The sequence below is a fragment of the Uloborus diversus genome, chromosome 3 (genome assembly GCF_026930045.1).
Source record: "Uloborus diversus isolate 005 chromosome 3, Udiv.v.3.1, whole genome shotgun sequence".
In the NCBI taxonomy this organism is placed as follows: domain Eukaryota; kingdom Metazoa; phylum Arthropoda; class Arachnida; order Araneae; family Uloboridae; genus Uloborus; species Uloborus diversus.
This window is the reverse complement of record NC_072733.1, coordinates 179964574-179991228: the sequence shown is the minus strand read 5'-3', so window position 1 is coordinate 179991228 and position 26655 is coordinate 179964574. Positions and strand designations below refer to the sequence as shown.

The 26655-nt window shown below is 32.7% G+C and overlaps 1 protein-coding gene across 1 annotated transcript in view; it reads left to right on the top strand.

The window, feature by feature from the left end:
- The window catches only part of LOC129219073 (leucine-rich repeat protein SHOC-2-like), an 89041-nt gene extending 67070 nt beyond the window's left edge, over window positions 1-21971 (top strand). The window contains exons 11-14 of the mRNA XM_054853392.1: window positions 8412-8624; window positions 10728-10865; window positions 13520-13689; window positions 21826-21971. Coding sequence (XP_054709367.1) covers window positions 8412-8624; window positions 10728-10865; window positions 13520-13689; window positions 21826-21861 — 557 coding nt within the window. The 3' untranslated portion in view covers window positions 21862-21971. The remainder of the gene's footprint in view (window positions 1-8411; window positions 8625-10727; window positions 10866-13519; window positions 13690-21825) is intronic.
- The last annotated feature ends 4684 nt before the right edge of the window (window positions 21972-26655 follow it).

The window sequence follows — 26655 nt, the reverse complement described above, 5'->3', positions numbered from 1 at the left end:
AAAAAATTGTAGTTTTTTATCTGTAAAAGCAAAACTATTCATTCTAGAAACTTCGTTCTGGTTTCATTTTGTAGGGAATTTTATACTCTTTGAGTCCAATTTCATTTAAATTCTTGTAAAAATTTATTGAACATTTTTCAGGATTTTTCAAGTCAGGTCGTAGCTAATATCCTCCAAATCGCGTAAAAAATTGAATCATTAAAAAATTAATTGTATTAGTTCTTTTAGTTAATGGTTGTAACCCCCCTTACAATGCTAAGTAATCAGAGCAAAAACAGTGATATTATCAGAAATGTATGCAATGAAACCCCGTTACAACGAATACTGATACAACGAAATATCCGATTTAACGAAACAAATTTTCAGCCCTGATTTGATTTCCATTACGTTGCTTGAATTTCATTACTATTAGAACCTTGTTACAACTAAAATTTCTGGTAATTCAAAGTTCGTTGTAACAGGATTTCCCTGTACTATAGTTATGTCTCTAAAACTCAAAGCTAAAACAAACCACTGCATGTAAAACTTTTGAAATTAGCTGTAAAGGCCATAAATAAGGAACGTTGCTTTATTCCTTGGTGTTCAGAACTAAGCAATAGCTTAAAAATCCCAATCTTGTAAGAGCTTTCGATCCCCTAGAGAAAGGAAAAACTAAGATTCCCAAGAAAGTGGTCTGTGTTCTTAGACGGGGACTTTTTAGGGATTCTGCAGTGCAAAACTGCGTTTTGTGAGTGCAGTTGTTACAGAAAAAGTTTTTGTATTTAGCAAGTCTCTACCACACTTTAGAAGTTGGTTTAAAAAAAGATTTAATTTGCAAAGCAGGTATGGCTACTAGTCCTCAGCCAGGTATTTCAAGAATTTCAGGATGAATGGTATAGATAAGAAGCAACCCAAAGCAAGTATAGAAGATCAAAAACAAAATAAGCAATTCTGGTGAAATTTCAAGATTTTCTTTTTGAGAAATAAAATCAGTAGCAGCCTAGGGATAACTACGTGGAATTCATTTAATTTTGCCTAACTTATTTAGGGAGTCTTTCTCCAAACAACATTACTTTTCGAGTACCTGGCGCTATTCATTGCACCAGATGGATGACTAAGGCCATATGAGGTAGTGAGAAGCAAAGAGATGCAAATGGACTTTTTAAAGTTCCTTAACAAATGCTTTTAGAGTTCAGATCCTAGGTAGGCTTTCATTGAACTTTTTTTCTAAATCATGTTATATAACAGCCCCTACCAGAGCTACTAGTATCATCTCTTGCCGCTAAGCAAAGTAGAGGTTCCCATATTATTTGTAATGATTATCTCACAAACATTAATTCTGTCAATTACATCCCTTTGCTTCTCACTGCCTCATATACTCTTTAAAAATATATCTTTTCATGGGTCAGCTTTCCTTAATCGATTTAGAGATAAAAGGTATTGAAGATATTTGGTTGTTTATCATTGATATTTACGGAGATATGGTTTATTGTCTGCGATTCAGCTTTGGCCCCCAACCAAGATCTACAGTTAGTAAAATCCTTGGTTCAATACTAGAGTATTTATAAAGATGATGTAATCACAGAACTACATAAAATAATTAGCCATCTGTGGCCCTGAACTCAGAGAAGGTTGCATTTCCCTTTTTTGATGATACTTAAAAAAAAAAAAGAAAGATCAAAACATAAGAGGTTGTAAAATTAAAATCCGAAGTAGGAGATAATAAAGATGATTGTGTTGATAGGGATATAAAAGCACAACTCAATCTGAAATAAGCTTACTTTATTGGACAAAGTAGATTTTTTTCATTTCGCCTCAAACTATTTAAGAGATTTAATTTTTTTAAAGAGATTCGAAATCGATAAAGTATTTAAATACTCATCTTGATGAATAGTGTAGAAACCAATATTATATTAAAACTAAAAAGATAGTAAACAGTTTAAGGGTTGTCAATGTCACAGCTGAAAGAGGTGTGAAACTAATTTCTAACTAACGACAGTTTCTATTACAAGTTATGTCTGAATGCAGACACATTTTTCAACATTCATCAAAATCTACCATAGCGAAGCCATTACCACTTTAACTTGTCAATGAAAAGTAGTAACATAATGATGTATGTATTTTCAGTTTATGTCATTTAACAGTGTTAGTAATAAAATGCAACTGATTTTTTTTTTTCTTTTTTGTAGTTTAAACTCTTTGCTTCCTCATCTAAACAGCTTAGCTCCTTTGTTTTAAATCAACATTTTTTTGAAATGCATAAAAACTCTTTTGATGAAAAAAAATATTTTTTGATACGTTGTTTGAAAATAAGTATTTAAAAAATAATGAAAGAGAAATGTAAAAATTTTCATACTCTGTATGGAAAGTTTTCCGTGTCAACAAACGTGTTTTCGTTTTTTAAATTTCGATTTCTCTTAATTTGTCGTTTTTTATTCTTAATGAATATAAAAAAAAAATTTGTTTTGTGAACATTTTTTAGGCTTGTTTTATTATTGTTTTTTATTAAATCCGTTTAATTTGTCACACGATAAACTTTGCAACTCATACCTGTCGCCGTTTCGCGTTTTGATCTGAAAAAATTTTCAGAAATTTTTACTTGCGCATAATTTGATCCCTCATCTCGAGCCTTATTTTTTGGACAAAATTTCTCGACTTATACATGAGTATATATGGTAAAAGATATATGTACTGGATGGTCAATATTTTGATGAGAGGGCACACTCTTTTTATCATCAATGAACGAAGAAATCACCAGAGGCAGAGTATGCGTCTGTCAGAGCATGTTCTCTTCTTTTAATTATTACTATTAATTAATTTTCCAGCTAATTTTTTAATAATTCAAAATTATTTGTTAATTACCTTGGTGACCAGTAGCTCTCTGCCGTTGCAAAATAAAATCCCTTTCGCAGCCTCGTATTTAATAAAAGTCTGATGAAATATATTTGAGACAAATCTAATTTCTTTGAAAAATTCATGGATAGTTGTTTCGTTTTTGATATTTTAAGTTATTTTTTTTCCCTCGCCAAATTCGGTAAGTCATGCCGCTGAATGGCACACGCCCTACGCAGAGTAACCTCGTTTCTTTGACAACGGCTGCAATTCGGTTTGCCTAGCTTTCCCTTCAGTGCCAAGTTAGATTGGAACAGAATATACCAACTTTTATCGTAGTGTAGTTTTGCTCACCCACGGGGGGGGGGGGATATTTAATAACAAATGTAGCAGACACAATGAATATTTTAACATTAAATTTACAATGCTGGTCTGCCACTGGCGACTAAAGCTACTATTTTGAAGCAAAGGTGAAGATGGCAACTATTTTATCCAAAATATTTCCAAAAACCACCGTTTTGCAATCAGTTGTAAAACGAGGCAATTTCTTTAGTGAAAAAACGACTAAAATGCATAAAAACTCTTTTTTTTTTCCCCCTTAGAGCAAAAGAGTTGAAAATTCACTTACAAATTCACCTCCTAGTTTCCAGGGGGAAAACAAAATAAAAAACTACCGCTTTCATTTTTTTGAGAATAAGTGCTTTGAAAACTAGAAAAATTAAATATAATAAACATATTCACGATTAAAAATTTGTGATTTTCATATTTTTGAACGAAAAGTTTTGTTTCCGCTGCTACTATTTTTACTAACTATTGTTTGCATTCTGAATGAATGTCAGTAAAATTTTGCTTTTAAATTTTTTTTAGCCTTTTAAGAGAATTTTTTTTTGGAAACAAAGCTAATTTTCTCACGATTGGAAATATCGCGAATTCTGCATATCTATTTCTTTTTATGCTGTCAGTCTTATGTTTTTAATTAACAGTAAGACTCAAGAAATCATACCAGAAAGTTTCTTTAAAAAGGATTTGACCCAAGTCAGGGAACTCTTTTGTGCATCTGGCGACTATGTAGCGACTTTTTCATAGTACAAGCTACTAAAGCAGCTATTTTTAGCAGCTGAACTTAGTGGCAACCCTGTCAGTAGGGCAAGTAACAGTTTACTCTGAAAAAAAAAAAAAAATTTTTAAATCATTTATTACAATAATTTTTTTTATTTTTATTTTGAAACAAATGTTTGGAACATTACTAAGCACAAAAGCAATATTTTGTAATTTATTTTAATATGGATATTATCTGTAAAAGCTTTATTTATTTATTTATTTGGACTGTAAAAAGAAAAAAAAACGTAAATTTTGGACACGATTTTGTAGCGTTGTAGTTCAAGGCTGTAGTTCATAGAAACTACGATTTTTTCGTAGCAGTTCGCATCTATGGCTATATGCAAAAGGGAGAAAGGCTCAGAGAAAAAGAGATTTCATTGATTACTCTGACAGGGGCAAAATGGAATTTTATATTGCTTAAAAATTACAAGGATTGGATCATCGGCCAGTCATATTGCAAGACTTATGAACTTAGAAGAAGACTTTAGTTTGAGTAAAAATTGATCAAAATATTTATGAAAGGGATTTTTGGAAGTAAGCAATATCAACTCACACTGACAACTTTTTAATTTAATAAATAATGATTTTATATATATATATATATATATATATATATATATATATATATTTAAGTGCTTGGAAATAACAAAAGTATTTATGTTCGTAATTTGAATAAATAAATTCAATAGCTAACTTTTTTTCAGAATTAACTTTGAGGTAATTCTTGATTATGAGTGAGGCTTTAAAAAAGTTAACTGCTGGTCTAAAACAATGCCAAAGCTCTGTGCCTTTTTAATTTTATTCTTTTATCCATTTGCACACTATAATACTCGTTTTAGAATTTTGGGATGCTTAACATTTTCTATTATATCTCACCAACACAATGACTAATTTCAACTTTACTTTAAAAAGAGCTAAATTATATTTGTTTTCAGTTCATCTAAATGTAAAATAGTTTAATAGTTATGTAATATTAAGTGCTAAATTAGTATTAATTTTGTTTCTTATTTCCCTCCTTTGACAATGAAATCCATTACAGTTTCAAAGTTAAATCCTTTTTACCGCATTAAGACATTTTTTATTTTAGTCCATTTGGCATGGATTTTAGTACCAAATAGAAATCAGATAGCTGTGGATTTACCTGGTAGTTTATTGACAAAATATTTGAGTTCATATTATGTTTTCCATTTTGTTGATGTCAACTAATGTTTTGTCTACTGAAGAGAATTTACTTACTTTTTAATCTTAAACTTTATTAATTGGTGCATAAAAACTTCGTGCCCGAAAAAAAATCCCCCCCCTTCAAAAAATTAATGCATGTCAAAAATATGTAGTAACTGCTAATTTAACATCTGCAAATTAATTTCAAGGGGAAATGAGCAGCCTGTGTTTTCCCTCGGTTTGCTCATTATTGCATATTATAGCGAAAAAGATAAAAAAATTTCACAGCACTTTCAAAAATACATATTTAATAAGAATATAAGACATTTAAAAAAATTGCAAAGGAACTGAAATCCTACGCATTAAATTTGAATAGAAAACATCACTATTTGCATTTTAATCATAATGAAAACATTATTAATACTTTCTTTATAAATATTAAAAATATATTGAAATTTTAACTTACTAAGTGATACTTTAAAAATATTTTCACTTTAGCTGCAAAATACATTTCTATAAACCTTTCTTTCGTGCAAAAATAAATTAAAGCACTTTTTATATCGAAACTATAAAAAATATTTTCCTTTTTCTTTTTTTGCAAAGTTAAAACGCAAAAATATAAAATGGAATAAAATTAAATGGAATTTAAACAATAGAAAATAAGAGAAAAGGAAAGGAAAAGAATGAACGAAAGAAAGAGAGAGGTTTATCAAAATTTATTGCCAATAAAGCGAAAACCGAGTGTTACCATACTTGCTTGCAAGTAACATTGTTCGTTTAACTCCCCTTGTTTCTTAAACTTTGAATCACTCATCCTCCCTGAAAAAGTCAAATATTATCATCGAAGTCACTTCAGGGAGATTATTTGGGCTGTCCTATCACGAATCCAGCCTCCATTGTGTATTAAACGGATTAATTAATAGATTTCAAGGCTTTAAATGAGGAGCGTATTAGAAGCTCCTAGTCTTAACACGGGACCTCGCTCGGAGTGAGTTTCCGTACAGCCATGTGATGTCATCTCAAGGCGCGCTTTTTTGCACATGGGATTTTTAAAAATTCATTAAAAATCAGTCGTTGTGTTTTAAAATACGGCGATGGTGAATTTCTGACTTTTGAGGGTCTGTTAATATTTAATAGTCAAAATAAGAATATTTAATAGGTTGCAACTTCCGTATTGTGCTAGAGAGTGCTAATATTGGTTTTGTGCACTAACTTGCAACCAAACTACATTTGTGGGTGTTTTTGCACCATTTTTTCCAAAGCATAATTTGTTGACACGCCAAAAAAATAAAATAAAAGCCCACCACATCTGCAAAGTACTCTATTTCCCCTGTTTGTTTTTTTTTTTTTTTTTGAAAATCAGACTATTTTCCAAAAAAACTTTTTTTTTTGAGCAATCACGATTGCTTATTGTTCTCATCGTAAGCTTTCCTCATTTGCATATTCACAAAGTACATGCTTTGTCGAGAATTGCAGCAGATTTCAATCATTTTGCATCTTGAAAGTATTTCAATTACTTTCTCCTTATAATTTTGACCCCCCCCCCCCCCCCCTGTATATTGGTAATGTATTGCACCAGTACTAACAAGGTCTGCAAAGTTGTCAAGTTGGAGTCATAGTGATTTTGACGTGAGGAGTCAGAGTTGGGAGGCGAAAATTCCAAGTGTTGGAATCGATCATTTTCCTCCAACCTTGCTGCACTGTTACTAATGAAAAATTTGCAAACAAACTAGCAGATGTGTCGAATCTTGAGGCAAATGATGACGAAACTTTTGAGAAATGGGTTTTTGATGGTACTTGGAAGATGTCTGTTGATTCAAATAGGAAAAATGTTTTTGCAGTGATAATTAGTGATCGGCTGTCTAACTACAAATACTTAACATTTTAGCAATGAAAGCCATTTTGACTCTTTCACATTGAGTTGTAGTGTTGGTTGAAAGAGCCCCCCCCCCCCCCCCCCCCCCTAAACCAAATCAAACTGACATAAGAACGAGCGTTTTATAGTTGATGCTATAATAAGAGTTTTAAGATTAATAAGGCGGCTGTGAGTAGAAAAGCAATTAATGCATATAATACCAAAAAAAAAATATTTTTTTCTTGTAGCTCAATGCAAGTTTTTTGAAGAAGATGAGTAAGGATGGCAGTTTTAATCTTTTGCCCTGGCTCAGAAAAACATACATCCAGCACTGCATATGAGATCAGTACAAGCGGTACAGTCGGAAAAAAGGAATTTCAAACCAATGCCAGTTAGGCATTGGCCAGCTAAAACTAGTTATAAGTGTAAAAACAGAGAAGTTACATAAAACTTAATATAACCACACATAGCTTTATTTTTGATAACATATTTAATAGCGTCATTCTTCAAGCTTATCTTATTTTTTTGCAGATCCTTCATTAGAGTTTTAGCCCTTGAGAAGTTTTGAAATGTCATTAAAAAGTCCTTGTAAAGTACTTGAATTTTATTTTCTCGATAGACACTGTCATAGGAAAGGACATATTGAGGGGTAGTCTGCCAACTCATACTACTTAAAATATTCAAGAAAACTCGCTAGTGCTCATGAAAAATGGTCTACATTTTGAATTTTTGGAAGCAATAGGAAGGAAAAGGTGTTTTCCACTAATAAATAAATGTTTGAGTATGTTTTTATTCTCTGTAGAATATATAATAATTCTGATTTTAAATGTATTGTACAATTTTTACAAATAAATTATTCTAATTTTCCACATGGTCAAGCTTCTAGCTATGCAGTCTCTTGCTCTTATCAGTATAAAAAACATTTTATCTGTTATTTCAAATGTAAACAATCTTGATGTTGTTGAATTTCATTATTAATTGCTAGTATCAAATGCAAAGTTTCTCAAAGATACCATTTAGTACTAAAATTATGCTAAAATAAAATAAAATTTTATTAAAATGGCAATAGCAATAAGTGTGTTGAAGAATATTGTCTTGGAGAAGGGGAAAAATGTTACGAGATTCTTGTGACATTAAGGTTACATGAAGACCTGGCATCAAGTAGATAAATTGTTGCATTATGCTGGTATTATGCTATATGTGAAAACTATTTTTCAGCAAAAAAAATGTTTTAGCATTTGCAAAGAAGTTTTAAATATAGGGCATTAGAATGACATAGGAACATAGATACTATCCATTAAGATAAGCATCAATTACTGGAATCATACTTTTATCATTTTCTGTTGATTTGTAAACTAGAGTGTATTTTAGTACAAAATCTATGTGTGTGTGCCTTGTTAGAAAGACCACCACATTAGCTAATAGTGTGTAAAAGTTGCCTACAAATATTATCTCTAATTTCATTTTCATTTATATTTGATAGACATTGGAACATGGACAAATATGGTAGAGCTCAATCTTGGTACAAATCAACTCACAAAGATTCCTGATGACATTCAGTTCTTACAATCACTTGAAGTTCTCATTCTGAGTAATAATCTTTTAAGAAAGCTGCCTCAAAATATTGGTAATCTAAGAAAACTTCGGATTCTGGATTTAGAAGAAAACAAATTAGAAATCTTGCCTAACGACATAGGTAAACTTTCATTTTTTCTTTTCAATTTTAACAAATCAAATAAATATTTTATCTTTCATATAGTCTTAGTTAAACAAAATCCACAAATCTTTTTTTTTTTTTTTTTTTGAGCAATCATGATTGCTTATTGTTCTCATTTGACTGTTTTGAATTCCTATGATTTTATTTTCCCACCACCTCCCTCTGCCAGCACCACCGTCGCATGACCGGCCTCACGATGCTGCTCCTCTTGCGAAAACTGTCTCCAGGTTGCGTCCATATCCTACACACACACACTCCTACACGCACATACACACTCATGCCTGCGCACAGACACAAACACACACTCATGCCTTCACACAGACACAAACACATATGCCTACATACACACACGAACGCCTACACACATGCATACACACACAGCACTGCATACACAACTCGCACACACATGCATAGATACACACACACGCCTACACAAACACACATGCACATTCATACACACACACACGCTCGTGATTGCGAAAAACATAATTTGAATTCAAGATGCCAAAAATTCAAATTAATATTTTTTTTATTTATTTTTTTTTTTTTTCAAAATCCAGTCCCTTTTTCCTTTAAAAAATGTTGTTTCAGTTTTAATTTCAACTGTAATCTGTTTTCTTGTAACTTTTTTTATGGGAGACTAATTTGCACTAATAATGATGATCCTGTATGGCTCCTAATAAGAATTATATTGCATATTGAATCCTATGAAACAATACACTAGATAATAAATGCTGGCAATGAAAATAAATTCTCATAGTCACATTTTAACTCATTTTGGGTAATTTTGCACTCTTTTATTTCCTTTCAACCTTTTCAGCTGTGTGTTTACTAGTGATTAGCACTTAAGGCATCAAAGAAATATCACTTGTGTTTGTGTGTGTGATTTTTTTTTTTGAGCAATCACGATTGCTTATTGTTCTCATTTGACTGTTTTGGATTCCTATCATTTTATTTTCCCACCAGCACCCTCTGCCAGCACCACCGTCACGTCGACCGGCCTCATGATGCTGCTCGTCTTGCGAAAACCGTCTCCAGGTTGCGTCCATATCCTACACACACACACGCATACACACACCTACACACATACACACACTCATGCCTGCGCACAGACAAACACTAACCCCTACACACGCACACGCACAGATACACATACACACATTCCTGCCTGCACACAGACACAAACGCCTACGTACACACACACACGAATGACTACCCACAAGCGCATACACACACAGCACTGCATACACAACATGCACACACATGTATACATACACACACAAGCACCCACACACATGCGCCTACACAAACACACACGCACATTCATACACACACGCCCGTTATTGCAAAAAACATAATTTGGATTCAAGATGCCAAAAATTCAGACTATTTTTTTTTTTTTTTGAGCAATCACGATTGCTTATTGTTCTCACTTGACTGTTTTGAATTAATATGGTTTTATTTTCCCCCCACCTCCCTCTGCTTCACCACCGTCTGCCGGCCGCCTCACGATGCTGCTCCTCTAGCGAAAACCGTCTCCAGGTTGCGTCACTTTCTTGCCTACATACACACATACACCTACACACACAAAATCACAACTACCCACACATGCACATACCCCCCACACATACACACATATACATAACCCCCCCCATACACAAACACACACGCCTACACACACACACACACACACACACACACTCGTGATTGCGAAAAACATAATTTGAATTCAAAATGTCAAAGTTTAAATTATTATTATTATTTTATTATTTTTTTGAGCTCTAAATATATTTTTTTCTTATGCTGGTATTTTTTAAACTGTGTATTTTATGCTCCCCCCCCCCCTTAGATTCTAGCTTTTCCTAATCAAATCAAGGTTTGAATCTTTTATTAATGTAACTGCTCTAGTAAGCAATTTCTAAAAATAACCTAATGAAATGAGACTTAGAAATAAAATCAAAATATTTGATTAACTACTTGTTAAACTTAAGTAGAATATCTTTTGTTTTTTTTTAATTATTAATGTTAAGTGTAATATCATTTGTTTTTTTTTTAAATAATTATCTCCTTTTTTTACATCAGGATACCTAAGTGAGCTGCAAAAATTAATTATTCAGAGTAACCAATTGACAAGTTTACCTAGAGCTATTGGACGACTTTCGAATCTTACTTTGTTGAATGTGGGTGAAAATAATTTAACATGTCTTCCTGAAGAAATTGGTTTGTATATTATACTTCAAAGTATTTTTAAGACTGCTTTACATGAATGTATGTTCATTCCTTTTTCGTTGAAAATGTTTTGTGTACTAACACTCTTTATTAACACCTTAAAGCAATGGCATTTACCAAGGTTTTCTTTTTGTTTGTTTGTTTGTTTTGTTTGTTTCAAAATAGCCTGCCTCCCTCCTCAAAGTGGTGGTTCTTTCTGGAACAGTTATTTTAATAAAAACTGTTTTACAAGTATCATCTTTTTATTCACCTAAGTAATCTTAGATCTTGATTGTATCTAAACTTTAAACACAAATATTGATTCATTGTGTCTTATTCTTAATGTAGTAATTTTTACATATTTAATTTCATGTAGCAAAAATAGACACATATCCTATAGTATAAGTCCGATTAATATGTTAATATGTGCTGTATCAATCATATCAAATTCATTATATCAAATAGTATATGTCTCTTTGGATTCATTGATATATATATCCTTTATACCTGTAAACTAGCATGCTTAAAATGTGGGTCCCTTTTGCAAATATCTTCTGTTGTTGCGAAAAATTGAAAATTGACAAGTTCCATCCCCAAGTAATCTAAACTTGAGCAGAGTAGCAAGAAATAAATTTTAAGCTGGTATTAAATCAACAAGCTCTTAAAATGTTGAAGACAGAAACTTTTAATATTAAGTAATGTAAAATGCTTTTGAAACAAATTAAAGTAACAAATGTAAACAGATAAAATCAAACAAATCCAATTTCACAATAAGATTTTTCTACAACCTAGGTTTAAGTATCTTCAATTTATGTTGTCTCTCATTGTCTCTTCACAGAGCCGTGTCCAAGGGGAGGGTTATAGGGGTTAAACCCCTCCCATTGAAAAAAAAATCAATGAATCATTAAACGATTTTCCAAAACGTATTTTAAGTTTTAATTAATTTTAGAGTTAAACTCTGATACAGTATTCACCCTCTTTAATATTTCCCCATCTTTAACAATTAACATTAACCCTCAATTGTAGGACTCCTAAGCTCCTTCGCTTCTAAGCGCTTGAAAAAATAAACGACGGAGGAATGGCTGAAGAGTGCGTCAATGCTGTAAGCGTACAGGGAAAATTATTTAAAAGAATATCAGACAATGACGTAGCCCCCGCCCCCCCCCCCCCAAAAAAAAAACTTAGGGGCAGGGAAAATGGTTACTTTGCTTACTGTTAGGTTTTTTTATACTACGCCTTTAGTGTTGGATGAATTAGTCGTTTCACACATTAGAAAAATGTTTCTATGCGAAACAGCATTTTTTTTAAATAAAATTTTATTTTCATTAAATTCCTGTTCAATGTTATTTGATGGAAAAACAAAAGAAAAAAAAAGAAAAAGAAAAAGAAACTAGCATTAGGTGGCATAAAAGAAATATGTGTGCTTTTACAAAATGTTCAACTGTACAAATAAGGTTTCATTAAAAAAAAAAAACACACACACACACAAAACGTATAAAAATAAATAAATAAATAAATAAAAGCCTAGTTATCGAACTAAAATGAACTATTCAACACGCGTAGTTAGTTTTCCTTTGACAACGTAAGTTACAAAGGTAAAAAGTTTCAACCTTTATGAAATCCTGGACACGGGCCTGTCTCTTCAGACTTTTGTCAAGTTTACTCACTTTTGACTAAGTTACGAGAAAAGTAAAGTGTCTAGACTAATTCTGGATACTTTAACTTTATTTTAATAACAAGATCTATTACTTATGCCATTCTTAGCAAGATTTAAAGTTCCCAAGGAAGCTCAAAAGCTAAAGTCAATACAGTAAACTCCCAATTATCCAAAGTCTCTAAGACTTTTTTTTTGCGGCAATGGTTTACTGAATACAAAAAAATACACTAATGTTTACTCAAGAAGTGGTAAATCTATTTTTAGATATTCCTATTTCTTTCTTCCCCCTCCTTTCCAACGGCATCAAACCGTCAATCGTCTAGAGAACCTGACTCGTTGAAACCAGATTTTTGCATTTGCACTCTTTGTGTATACGAGTGAGTGGACCAGTTTTGTTCAGAAAAATTCCTCTCCCCTATTCAATTTTGGCATATCCTATCTTGATCTGTTTGTACGATTTGCTGGTTATGTGTGTAATGTGTTTCTCAGTAATGAGCAATTCACTTTTTGGTTTTTCATACACTGTGAACGATTTTAGCCGGATTTAAATGAATGTAAATATTATCTATTTTTTTAGCTATTGTTTTCCCTAGTCTCTTTTTAATATTTATTGAAGATTATCCATGGTTGCCGTTTCACCCTATTCCGCAGATAATTGGAATTAAACTATACTCCATACTCGTTGCCTCTAAATATATCCATCAATGTTTACCCTATCTACATACCCGTTTTGTATTTGTTACTGAGCGTAAGTAATTTAAGTATCAAACTACGTAAGTAAATTTAATTAAAGAATATTTTCATTAAGTTTAAATAATGTTTAAAAAAATTAATATTTAAATACAATAATCATGATTTAAAACTCTAAATAAATTAAAAAAAAAAAAACTTTTGACAATAGCTTTTCTTACTCTGATTATGCATTTTATGCATGCATGCATTAATTTTATTTTTCCAATATATTAAATGGAGCTGTTCAGTTGTTTCTTATTTTGTTCAATTTCTGTAGGAACACTTGAAAATTTGGATACCTTGTTAATCAATGATAACCCTAGTCTCCACCATTTGCCATTGGAACTTGCTTTGTGTACACATTTGTCAATTATGGGCATTGAAAATTGTCCACTGTCACAGATACCTCCAGATATTGTCAATGGTGGGCCATCTCTAGTCATCCAAGTAAGCTTGAAATACATTTTATGATTTTATAAACTGAGAGTAAAAATCATCCTCTTGCTATTTTTGTTTTGGTCAAATGTGTAGTGACATTAAAGTACACAGAAAAGTTCCTTTAACTTACATGTTGCCGCATTAAATTTACAGTAGTCAACAAAAGTCCATCTTTTCTATTTTTTATGAAGGGAGTAAATAACAGGGTTCGTACGCTCCGTGAAAACCTGGAATTATCAGGGAAAATGACACAGGTCAAAATGTCAGGGGAAAGTCATTGAATTTTCTAAATTTGCCCTCAAAAGCACTTTTTTCCATATTTTCCCAGGAAATTTTATTCTATGAGGTCTACTCTTCATTTTTATCGATGTTTCCTAAAAAAATTGTAAAATTTTTGAGGCAAAATGACGCTAGCAATTAAAAAAGTGGCAACCCAAAAAAAACTTCCGCATCTGCCATTTTTGACCTTCAATAGTTCCCAAGAAAAAAATTCCTTGGGTGAACAGGAACTATGCACATACTCAACAGGGAAGATGACAATTTACTGCTTCGGAAGCACAAGCCTGAAGATGGGTGGGTCGATAAAGGAAAATGGTTTTTTGATTGGAAAGTCTTTTAGCTGTGTGTGAAACATAGTCACCATTTTTGGTCATTTACAAGATGGAGCTAGACGCAATCCTTAAATGCCTAAGTTTACAAAATCAAAGCAGAATTGGATGTTTTCTTTAATTGAAAATAATGCAAAATGTGCTGCAAGTTTGTTTTTTTAAATTTTATTATTATTAATCTTATTTTTAATTATTTTCTTGAGAAATTAAAAAAAAATTTCTTAAAACTTAATCTTACCCTTATTGCCTTGGATGCAAATGTGCAAAAAAACTTTTTAACTGAATTGTAGTTTCATGTAGATTTATTTATTTTTTTTTCAAAAAATTGATTTCATGCTACAAATTCAAAAAAATATTCCGCCGCTAGAGGGCGCTAGAGTTGCTGGGGAGTGTTTTTGCTGCTCCTGAGATAAGTGATTTTTTACTGTAATTGTTTATTTTACTACTTTAGTTTCAGTATTTTTATTGTATTTCATCATATAATTAAGTATTCTTGTGCTTTTTAAGTCTTATTTTTGATTTACTTGCTTTCTTAAAGTGTTTTTCTATTCTGTGTAGCTAAGCCTAAATTGTGCTGATTTCTTGTTGTTAAGCCTGAGTGCTCTGTTTAGGGTGTAACTTGTTTATTTTAATTTACTGCTTGTCTTAGGATTTAGTAATATTTGTATATTTTACTTCCAATGCTTTCTAATTCTAATAATTAGAATTATTTCTCCAATTTTGTATTTTTGTATTGACTTTTTAAGTGTACCATTTTGAGCTAGAATGGGAGTTATATGCATAATGAAGGAGGTTAAAAGTGGTAAAGGGGACAAGTGGATTTCTTGTGACCTATGTCAGATGTTCTGCTTGTTTAAGGGGAAGGATGAGTCTGAGAAGGATTTTATTTGCACAAATTGTGTTGAACTCTCAGAAATCAGAGTTAGGATGCTTACTTTGGAGGGTGAGTTAGCATTGGGCTGTAGGCGTGTAGATGGGGTAAACACTCCAGAGGGAAAGAGGGAAGTTAGCAAAAAAGGAGGTTGGCATTAGCTGTGTGTTAGATAGTGGGAATATTCCAGAATTAAAGGAGGAAGTTAGTAAAAAGGATGTGGGCATTAGCTGTGTGTTAGATAGTGGGAAAATTCCAGAGGTAAAGGGGAAAGTTATTGCTGAGGCGACTGACTGGGGAACAAAGGGTATAATTTTGGGAGATTAAATGGTGCGTGAGGTGGGAAACTCAATAGGCAGAGTTAGGCATAAGGTGGCTAGATGTTGTTTGCCAGGGGCTCGGGTGAGAGATGTAAATAGGGTTGCTGAAAAGAAGGGGGTATTTAATAAGGAGGATGTAGTTACTTTGTGGGTGGGAACTAACGATGTAGGCCATAGTAACAACGATGAGTTTACGAAGGAATGGGATTCCCTGTTGGACAAAGCAACCAACTGTTCGGCAAATGTCCAAGTGGTTGGTTTGCTTCCCAGGTATGGAGTGCATAGGAGTTGGTTAAACCAACGGGCTAGGTGTATGAACCTGGTACTCAAGGAAATTTGCGTTAAGCGTAGTATCAGGTTTATTTATGCGTGGAGTAAATGTAAACGAGATTGGATTGCTAGGGATGGCCTGCATCTGAGCTCTACAGGGGTCAAAATGGTTAGTGGTTTGGTTTTAGAGGCTTCAGAATCAAAAAACTAAGTTGGAATGGGGGGCATGGTTTAAGGAGCAGAATTCGAAAGGGTACTTACTAACTATTTGGATTTTAGTAGAAACGGAAATAGGGTGGCTAATAAGAGAAAATATTTTAACAATTGGGTTTCAAACAATCATGCAGCATTAAATAAAAGTAAGATGGGCTTACTAAAGGTTTTTATACAAATGCTCGCAGTATTAGGAACAAGATGGAAGAATTGAAAAGCATAATTATAGATGAGAGGTTGGATATTATTGGAGTTACCGAGACATGGGCTACCGAAAGTGATGATGATTTATCATCTATTGCTGGGTATAATTTGTTTAGACAAGATAGAGTAGGTAAAAGAGGTGGTGGGGTTTTATTTTATGCCAGAGACAGTTTAATTTGCAATGAATTGGTAATTAATGATAAACCTAATGAGATTGATATGATTTGGCTGGAGTTGATTAGTAATAATTGCAAAAAACTACGTTTAGGGAATATTTATAGGCCACCCAACTTAAGCCAGGGTCAAGACGAACAGATGTTTAGTATTATTAGTGACATTTCTAGCAAGGGGTCAGTCATCATAATGGGAGATTTTAATTTTCCAGGAATTGATTGGAATAATTTTTACCATAGTAATAGCGGAGAAGAGGAATTTTTGAAAGTAATTGGTGACTTTTTCTTAGATCAAATTGTAACTCAGAGTACTCGACAGGACGCGATTTTGGATCTAGTTTTCTGCGACTTGGTAGGCTCTGTTCAGGGGTTATGTGTAGGGGAACACATTGGAGATGGTGACCACAACAGTATTAGGTTTGGGATTAAAATTGATATGCACAAAGTAGAGAATTTTAGGTTTGTGCCCATTTTCAGAAATACTGACTTTGTGGCACTTCGGCAGAGTTTGAAAGCAGTTTTTTCTTCTGGATTGGACAATAGCGATGTGAATCTTCAGTGGGCAGAGTTTAAGGAAAATCTAGCGAATACGGTTAGGGATCATGTTCCTTTTAGGAGAAAGGGCGTCAACACTAAAATTTGGCCAATGTGGTTCTCCAGGGAAACTAAAGACGCTCTAAATTACAAGCAAGCTGCTTTTCATAGGTTTAGAGAAACAGGTCACAGTGCAGATAGGCTCCAATATTGTAAGGCAAGGCGTAAATTTAAGTATTTGGTACGGATTCAGAAAAGAGAGTTGGAGCAAAGACTGGCAGATAACATAAACAGGAATCCCAAGAGGTTTTTTGCATACGCTAATTCGGGGAAAGTTCGAAATAGTCATATTGGGCCACTGGTTGATGAGCACGGAATTTTAATTCAGGACGATAGTGATATTGCTAATGTTCTTAATAACTTTTTTTCGAGTGTTTTTAATGATAACTGTATCTCAACAGTTGACACCAACAAGACACAAGCTATAGTACAGCTTGAGGACTTTGTATTTTCCAGGGATGACGTTTTACTTCATTTGAAAATACATTTCTATGACAAAGTTACCATGGCTTTGGACAATAAGAAGCCTGTAGATGTTGTTTACATTGATTTTCAAAAAGCTTTCGATAAGGTACCGCATGTTGCTCTACTTAGCAAATTAGCTGATATAGGAATAGGAGGGAAAACTTTCATTTGGGTAAAAAACTGGCTGACCGGAAGGAAACAAAGAGTAGTTGTAAGGGGAAATTATTCTAATTGGAGTGAGGTCTTAAGCGGGGTTCCTCAAGGATCAGTGTTAGGGCCTGTTTTGTTCATTGTCTTTATGAATGATATTCACAAAAATATTTCTGGGAACATGAATTGTTTTGCTGATGATGTCAAAGTTATGGGGACTGTAGAAAATGAAGAACAAGCAAATCAGCTGCAAGAGGCTCTAGATCATATTACGGAGTGGGCTGATAAATGGGGTATGGCTGTTAATGTTGGGAAATGTCAAATGCTACATTTAGGGCATGGAAATAAGTGTACAAGTTATTATTTGCAAGGTTCAGTCATTAGTCAGGCTGACAAAGTTACTGATCTGGGGGTCTTAATAAGTCAGGATTTAAAATTTAGCCAACAGTGCAGCATTGCTAGCAACAAAGCCAATAAGATGCTTGGGTTTATCAATAGATCTATTTCAAATAAATCTAAAGAAGTTCTTCTGCCCTTATATTGAAGTTTGGGAAGACCCCATTTGGAGTATGGTGTTCAGTTTTGGTCTCCTTATCTTAAGAAAGACATTAATGTATTGGAAAGGGTTCAAAGGCGGGCTACAAGGCTAATAAGTGGACTTTCTCACTTAGATTATGATTCCAGGCTTAGAAGGCTAAAAATGTACAGTCTTGAGCAAAGAAGAGACCGAGGGGACATGATTCAGCTGTTTAAATTTATTAAAACGAAAGATGTTACAGGGCTGAAGTATAGCACTGAAAACAGGACAAGGGGTCATTGTTTTAAGCTATTTAAATCTCAGGCTAACATGGATATTAGGAAAAATTATTATTTTAGCAGGGTAGTGGAACCTTGGAACAGCTTACCGGAAGAGGTGGTAATGAGCAAAGGAGTAGACAGTTTTAAGAGGGCCATTGATCTTCACTGGGGATTGTAAATTGACTAGGAACCAGTCTAGCTGGGCCCAGAGCCTGTTGCTGGTCGTCACATTTGTATTTATTTTTTGGGCATAGCCGCCATATTTGGTCATTTTCAAGATGGAAGTACATAAGACTTTTTAAAAGCCAAAGTTCCCAAAAACGGCATTGGAAGTTTACTGCAATGCAAACTATTGAAAACAACACAAGATGTGCCTTTTTTTTTGGATAATTCATAATTATTTTCTGGAAAAATACAAAATTTTATCTTCAGAACATTTTTTTATTCTAATTGATTTATATGCTGTGTGCTAAAAACTGACTATTTTGTCTTAATTGTAGCTTGTTAAGGAGTATTTATTATTTATAACTGCTTTCATGCTACTAATTCACAAATATACTTATTATATTATCTTAAATTTTTCACTTAGTCGCCATATTTGGTTGTTTGCACGATGGAAGCAGACGTAAACTTCCAACAACAAAACTGAATGTTTATCTCAATGTAAACTATTGAAAGTAACATAAAATATGCAACAAATTATGAATTTTTAAAAATTAATATTCTAGAGAAGAAAATTTTTCATTTTAATGTAAGCATCCTTCAATATGCAAAAGGAAAAAAATGATGATTATTGGCATGGGCCTATAATCGACGAATGTTTATTTTTGTTATTTTGCATTATATGTTATGCCGATCAATGCAACAAGTTAATCATATTTATACTGAAAAATAGCTTTGTATTTTGCCCAATATTTTTTGTGTTATATACTAATAAGAAAACAAAAAGAAGAATTGTTAACCAACAGCGGATGTTAAAAGATTGCTCCGCGACTACAGCAAAATGCTAATATTGCACATGACATGTGACATCAAAGAACCACTAAAAAGAGCTGAAAGTGCTTTGTTTTCAACAAGTAGTAAACCAATTTAAACAATTTTGAACAAAATGTGTGAAAAGTTTTGAGAGAGAAAAGAAAGAAAAAAATATCTTAAGATTTTTTTTTTTTTTCGATATTTTCAAATCTAAGAATTTTTGTTTAAATCTAAGGAGAGAAGTTTCAGTTCTTCCACATTTCTATTTTAAACAATTTTAATTATTTTTAAAATATTGCTTTTTAAACTTAATTTTGAATGAAGCAAGTAACCTGGAATTTTCTGAAAAACAGCCTGGAAAACCTGAAAGAAGTCAGGGAAATTTTTTTAACCACAAGTGCATGAACCCTGAATAAATAACTTTTTGGACTTTGGCATTGACTTTTTGGAGGAACGAAGATTTCAATCTTTATAAAATATTAAATTCAGCTTTTAAAATTTTTGAATTTTTAAGGTGACAAATGTCATGTTTCAAAAAAAAAAAAAAAAAAAACTGCCTCATGGTTTAGATATGCTGAAAATCACTGTTAAGGTTTATCTATAGGTTTGAAAGAACGTTTAAACAACTTTGGGTATTTTAGCCTAGCTTCGTGAAAAGTTTAATTTGCACTAGGTGTTAAAAAAATCAAACACAATGAATGCAAAATGAGGCTTGCCCAATTCTAAATTGATTTTCTTGGTTTAAACAGTGTACAGAGTGCGATTAAAAGTAACCTAACGTTTGCTGGAACAACAATTTTATTGAATTTTTGACAAATGCACTTAATATTCTTCAAAATACGTCCCTTGGGCTTTGATACACCGGGGGCAGCATTCCTTCCACTGTTCAAAGCAATTTTTAAATGCATATTCCGAGATGTCATTTAGATTGTTGGTTATACATTTTGGAATGTCGGCTATCGACTGTAAATGCCTTCCCTTCAGGTTTCTTTTGATGAGCGGGAATAAAAAGAAGTCCAGGAGAGGCACATCTGTGATTTAAGCACTTCAGGACTCATTTGCACATGTGTTTCCTTTTGTTCAGCTGTCAAAACCTTGGGAACTGATAGACATCGGTAAACGATATTCAGTAACGTTCTCATTCGTAATGTAATGTAAAATCGACTTTATTCAATTTAGATTAACTTCTCAACTCTTTCGGCACATTAAAAGTTTCAGTTTTAGGTTAGCATCCTTTGATGCCCAATCATATGCAAACGAGGCAAGTATAAATAGTGAACGATTCCAATCGTTCGTTCCTCCTCTCTTTTGCGTTCATCAGCCTCTTGCGTATTAGGTCCGGTAGATGTTGGGGAGTTGCGAACCCACCTCCGCTTATGGCCAGGTTTTATTTTTATTCACTTATTTTGTTAGTTTATTTATTCTAATTTCTATGGACCAATAAATTTTTGATAAGATTTTAAACAAGTTTCCAATGTTCATTTCTTCACATAGACATTAATTCTGCATCTTCCACTGTGTGGTATTAACTCTGCTTGTATAAGCAAGTAATATTGTTCACTGACTTAAGGAACTTAGCCTTTCAGCTTTTCGTTTATACATCGTAAGTTATCAGGAGCCAGTTTCGTGCACACTTTCGCGTGGTCAATTCTTCGGTCACAATTTTTTGAACGCTGTAGTAAGTTAGATTTAACTCTTCACTCATCTTCCGGATGCTTGCCTGACTGTCAATGTTCAAGAATTCACAAACCCTGTTAACTTTTTCGTCAGTTTTTGAAGTCGAAGGCCTCCCTGCGCATTGTCTGTCTTCGACATCCTCCCGGCCATCTTTGAATGCCTTGTGCCATTCAAATTTGTGTCCGGTACAGAACATTATTTCCAAAGGCTTCCTTAAACAAGTCATGGTTCTCAATAAAGTTTTTTTTTAGTTTTACACAATACTTGATTGCGTAACACTGGTCAGTCTCATTCATTGCATTTTCATCACTTGGATAACATAACCGACTGTAAACGAACCTTCGCACGTAGGACCATATTTACTCAACCGCTGCTAGCAGCGCACTGACTCCTTTTGGCCTGAAAGAACAAAAGGAGATGTTCATTTTCTGCCAAAACTCATTCTTTTACGATGCCTGGAAACCGCACAGTTGCAAAAGTTTGGTTACTTTTCAATCACACCCTGTAATATCGCAGCTTGAAAGTTATTTGCGACTTTTTCCAACTCCTGTGCTCACATTTGATGAAATTGCTGCTTATGTGTGTCAGCAAGAAAGTGGAAACTCGATTTTCTATTTGTTATGAAAAGATGCTTTATGTGTTAAATTTTTTTCTATTCAAAACTTTCTTTTTTTTATTGATTCATTATAGTCTTAATCTGTAAATTTTAAGTTAGTTAATATGATAGCACATGTTAAAATTTGAGTTGTAGTTTTTTCCAATTGGATTGTTACAACTAATATCTGCATAAATGAATTATTGCTTATGTATTTTATTTTGTTGTGCAGTTTTTGAAAATGAAAGGTCCTTACTGCAAAATGTGATGCTGGAGTTCCCATGTGTTCCACATGTTTGACTTTCATAAACCATATCAAATTTCATCCTTTATTGTAACGTCCGAGGTAAGAGGTCCCTGATACAATGACAGAATGTTCCTGCACTACTTGTCATGCTCAGTTAAGCTTGAATGTATTTTTGTTGCACATGTCAAAGAAAGGCTACTTCATGTAGCTTTGATGCATGCTAAATGTACATGCCAATATGATGTTGGGCTGCATTCCAAAGTTTAATTTCAAGTCACATTTATTTTCAAAATTTTGGAAGTCTTTCTTAAATGTTTAATTTTTTATTGTATATAAAGATCTGTTGCTGTTATTTGTGTAATAAGGGCAGATGTTTGGTTGTGTGTAGAATGGTGCTTAACATAAGAAAAGTGATAACAAGGTCTCCTATATTTGCAAAGTTGTTGAGAATATGTTTTATGTGTAAACAATTCGTCTGAAAACTGGCAGCAGAGTGATCTGAGAGTAATGTTTCTTCTATGTTTTATGTCATGTTCAAAGAATAGTTATTTATCTTACATAATTTAAATCCTATATTATTTTTTATATTATATCATGTTAATGTTTCATTATATTCCAGTTTTAGCCCTTTTTTCATTCCCTTGGCATTTGCTACATTATTTAAAATAAAGCAAAATGTTTGTTGTGAAAACTAATGAACTTTTTAGGAATAAGTAAAGTTATTGGGCATTTTACTTTTTTTTTTTTTTAGTGTTCACATCTATGTGCTCAGATAAAAGATTCATATGATTACAATTATATTTCAAAAATATTTTATTCTTTGGTGATAGAGTATGATTATAACAGACTTCTTATTCTTTTAAAAAGCCTGCTGTTGAGAAAAAAAATCATTAATAAAAATTATTTATTACTTTTGTTTATGCATGATTTTAAGCATTGTATGGCTGATTCAATTTTAATTATATTTCCAATAACTTATTCCTTATAAATTGTTAAAATATCAAACAACTTAGCAGATTAATTATTGTAATGTGGTGTAGGTGACTTGTTGAGTATATTTAGTTATCCACCTAACTTAATGTTTCAGCTGTTGAATATTAATGAATAAAATTTAGACTTCCAATTCTAAATGAAGACATTTTGTCAGGAGTATCACATTCAACTCTTGCTCATATATATTTATGTCTACTTTGTTAGGTTATATATAGGTGTAATCAAAAATGTCTTTCCTAAAATTTAAACAAAATTAAATAACAGAAGAATGTCATCAGTATTGATATTGAGGAGGACCCTGCGAAGAACAAACCTATTGTGCATACATGTAGATTATCTGTATTGTTTGAAAGTAAATAAGTCATATATATGCATGTAGTCGAACCTCCATATATCGAACTTCCAGATATCAAACTCTTATAAAATCTCAATGTTCGCTGCTGAGAAAAAATTTTATGCGTATCCAAAAAATCTATATGTCTAGAAATTATTTTTAGACATTGTGAGGCATTTCATTCGACTTTAGAATGTTTGATTCAGGAAAAGAAGGAAGCTCAATGATTGTCACTATGAACACCACAAATCAGTTGAAGTTTAGAGGTGGACAAAGAAGTGGAGTGAATTTTAGAAAAAAACACAAAGTCGTTTTCGATTTTATGTTTCAACTTGTCGTGTAAAACCAATTTCTAGCTACTCCTTTTTTTTTCTCATAGTAATTCTTCATTCCTGAATCTGCTAAGCTTCAGTGAAAAATCTAAACATTTCCAAGCCATCAAAAAATCAAATACTGCAGATGTTTGCAAAAAAAATTCCGATTAAGTTTTAGTGGATTGAACCAATACAAACATTTCTAACTTGTATTCAAACTCGTTATTTAGCAAAATTTTCAGTTATTTTTTTTTCTTTTCAAAGAATGCAACTATTTTCATTGTAACTTATCTCTACATTATTGTTTACTTTAAAGTATTAAACAATATATATATTTTTTAATTATTTGCTTTCATTTCATGTAATTGGAAAATAAGTTAGAAATGAAGTTTTGTACACAAACTTAGCTTTAACTTTAATGTTTCAAGAATCAAAATTAAGCTCGCTTCTACATATTGAAATTTCTATGTATAGTATGTTTTTCCAACAGGTTGCTACTTCAATATGTGGAGGTCCCACTGCATATATACATTCCTAATAGCACAGTGACTAAAATGGGACCCTTATGCGAAAGTCATGTGATGATCACATAAGAGTGCCTGTTACATAGCAGCCATAAAAACGTTGCTGTAAAATGTGTCATCAACTGGTTGCTGCAACTTGCAACTATCAATTCGTGATGATGTTACAAAATGACGTTGCAGTGACATCTTCATAATATCCAGTTACAAATTATTTGTTGCATCAAAGTCACAGGGTAGTTTTTTGAAATATGCCACAAATGTATCATAGTGTCTCCACTGAGACATATTTCTCAATATGTGACTTACAGTGATGTCTTAAAATTTGCGATGACAGGTTCGTAGGGTTGCCACAGGCTATTTGCATGTTTTCTTTTTCTTTTGACTTTAGGTAACTTCGAGACTTTCAAGCAAAAACAGGCTGATAAGCAACTTTTTTTAAAAAAATGGCTAGTTTTTGGAGACCCTCCCCCCCCCAAAAAAGCGAACTTTTTTTCAAAAATACTCAAGGTTCTTTTCACCCTATACGCCTTCCATTTTTTGTTTTTAAATCTGTAAATTTTTTAATATTATTCTTCATTTCCATTTCACCATATTTTTGTTCAAAAAAAAAACTTTTTTTGCTTTTTTTTTACTGACTGAATCACTTCATTGCATTTAAACAGCAATCAGGGCACAGCTTAAATCATGCAAAAAACTGTTCTCTACTTTTGTTTTTGGATGAAAAGTGATTTATTGAATAACCATAACTGCTAAGTTTTCCTTTTTTTCCCGGAATTTCTTCGATTTTATTTGCTTACTCAGGAAATCCAACTTTTTTGTGGAACAATTTGATTTGTTCTGTCATTATTATTATTATTACCATAACCAGAAAAAAAAAAAACATGCACAGCACAAAAACAAAGTTTGGATCAAAAGTGTATTCCTATAATGAAAAAGAAAATTATGACAAGCTATTTACTTCTAAATATTCCAACTTCGAGAATTTTTCTAGTTCTTTAAAAAATTTAAAACCTTCTCTTGTTTCATAAGTTTTAACATTAATAAAAAGGAAATGCTACAAAAAAAAAGGTTCAAATTTTATCATTTTATAAAAAAGGTTTTTGGGTAACATGTAATTGTACAGGTAATTTTTTGAGCTATACTTGATATTTTGTGAAATATTAAATGGAGACAATTCTAAGGAAAATTTATTTCGCCTATGAAAAGACTAAATAATCATACAGAATTTGATTTCAACCCCATTTTTATGGTGTGTTAAAAGATAAAATTGAATATTAACATCTTTGCAAATGTAGTTAAAAGCCTTATAACATTGAATTTGATCAAGAAATAGTAAAATCTTCCTGAATTAAAAAATGAATGAAAAATAAACTAATAAAAATTATGAAGCAAATTTGTTTGCCGATTATGAACTATAACTGAAAAGTAACTATTCTTTTCAAAATAATCCACAATTACCAACGGAATTACAGGCAAAATTATACAATAATATATTTCTAATTACTTTAAAACAAAAAATTTCACATACTTGTTTTAAGTGTTATCTAGTGCAGCCAATACAGGCAATGTTGCATGCAGTTTTCTAGTTACTTTGATTAACAGGGAAATGTCATCAATAGTCACGACCAGTACAGAAGTGTGACCAAGTCGCTCAGTGGTAGTGCTTTGCGCTTCCACTTGGGCATGGGGGGGACACAGTCAACTCGGCCGTTTATCCCGTCAGTGGGTCATTTAAATGAGTACCAAGCGTTCTTGGATACTAAACCGTTGGGGTTCTGCTTTGGGCTGATCACCTAACTGAAATGTATGCCTAGCACCCCCAGAGCTCTTGGTCAGAAAGACTAAGATGGGCACTGTAGGCCTTGGAACTCATTGGTTGTCATGCCACTGGGTTTTGGTTTAGTAAAGAAGCATAAGCGTTATCTGGTGCAGACAATACAAGCATTGTAGCATATAGTTTTCCAGTTACATTGATAAACAGGGATATTGCATAAATTATCACAACCAGTTAAAAAGCATAAGCATTATCTAGTAACCGGCAGTGTAGCATGTAGTTTTCCAGTTACATTGATTTACTGGGAAATTTTTTTATAAATTGTCATGGCCATTGAAGAAGCCTAAGTGTTATCTAGAGTGCCCAATATGGGCAATGTAATGTGTAGTTTTTCAGTTACGTTAACAGAAAAACTTCATAAATTATCACAGACAGTAAAGAAATGTAAGCCTTATCTATTGTGGCCAATACTGCCAATGTAGCATGTAGTTTTCTACATTGATTAACAGGGAAATTTTATAAATTCTCAAGGCCATTGGAGAAGCGTAAGCATTATCTATTACGCCCAATATGGGCAATGTAGTGTGTAGTTTTTCAGTTACATTGATTAGCAGGAAAACTTCATAAGTTGTCACAGCCAGTAAAGAAACACAAGCATCATCTAGTGCGACTGATATGGGCAATGTAGCATGTAGTTTTCCAGTTACATTGATAAACAGGAAAATTTCATATATTGTTACGGCCAGTAAAGAAGTGTAAGCATTATCTAGTGCAGCCAATATGGGCATGTAGCATGTAGTTTTCCACTTGCATTGCTTAACAAGGAAATTTCATAAATTGTCAGGGCCAGTAAAGAAGCGTAAGCATTATCTAGTG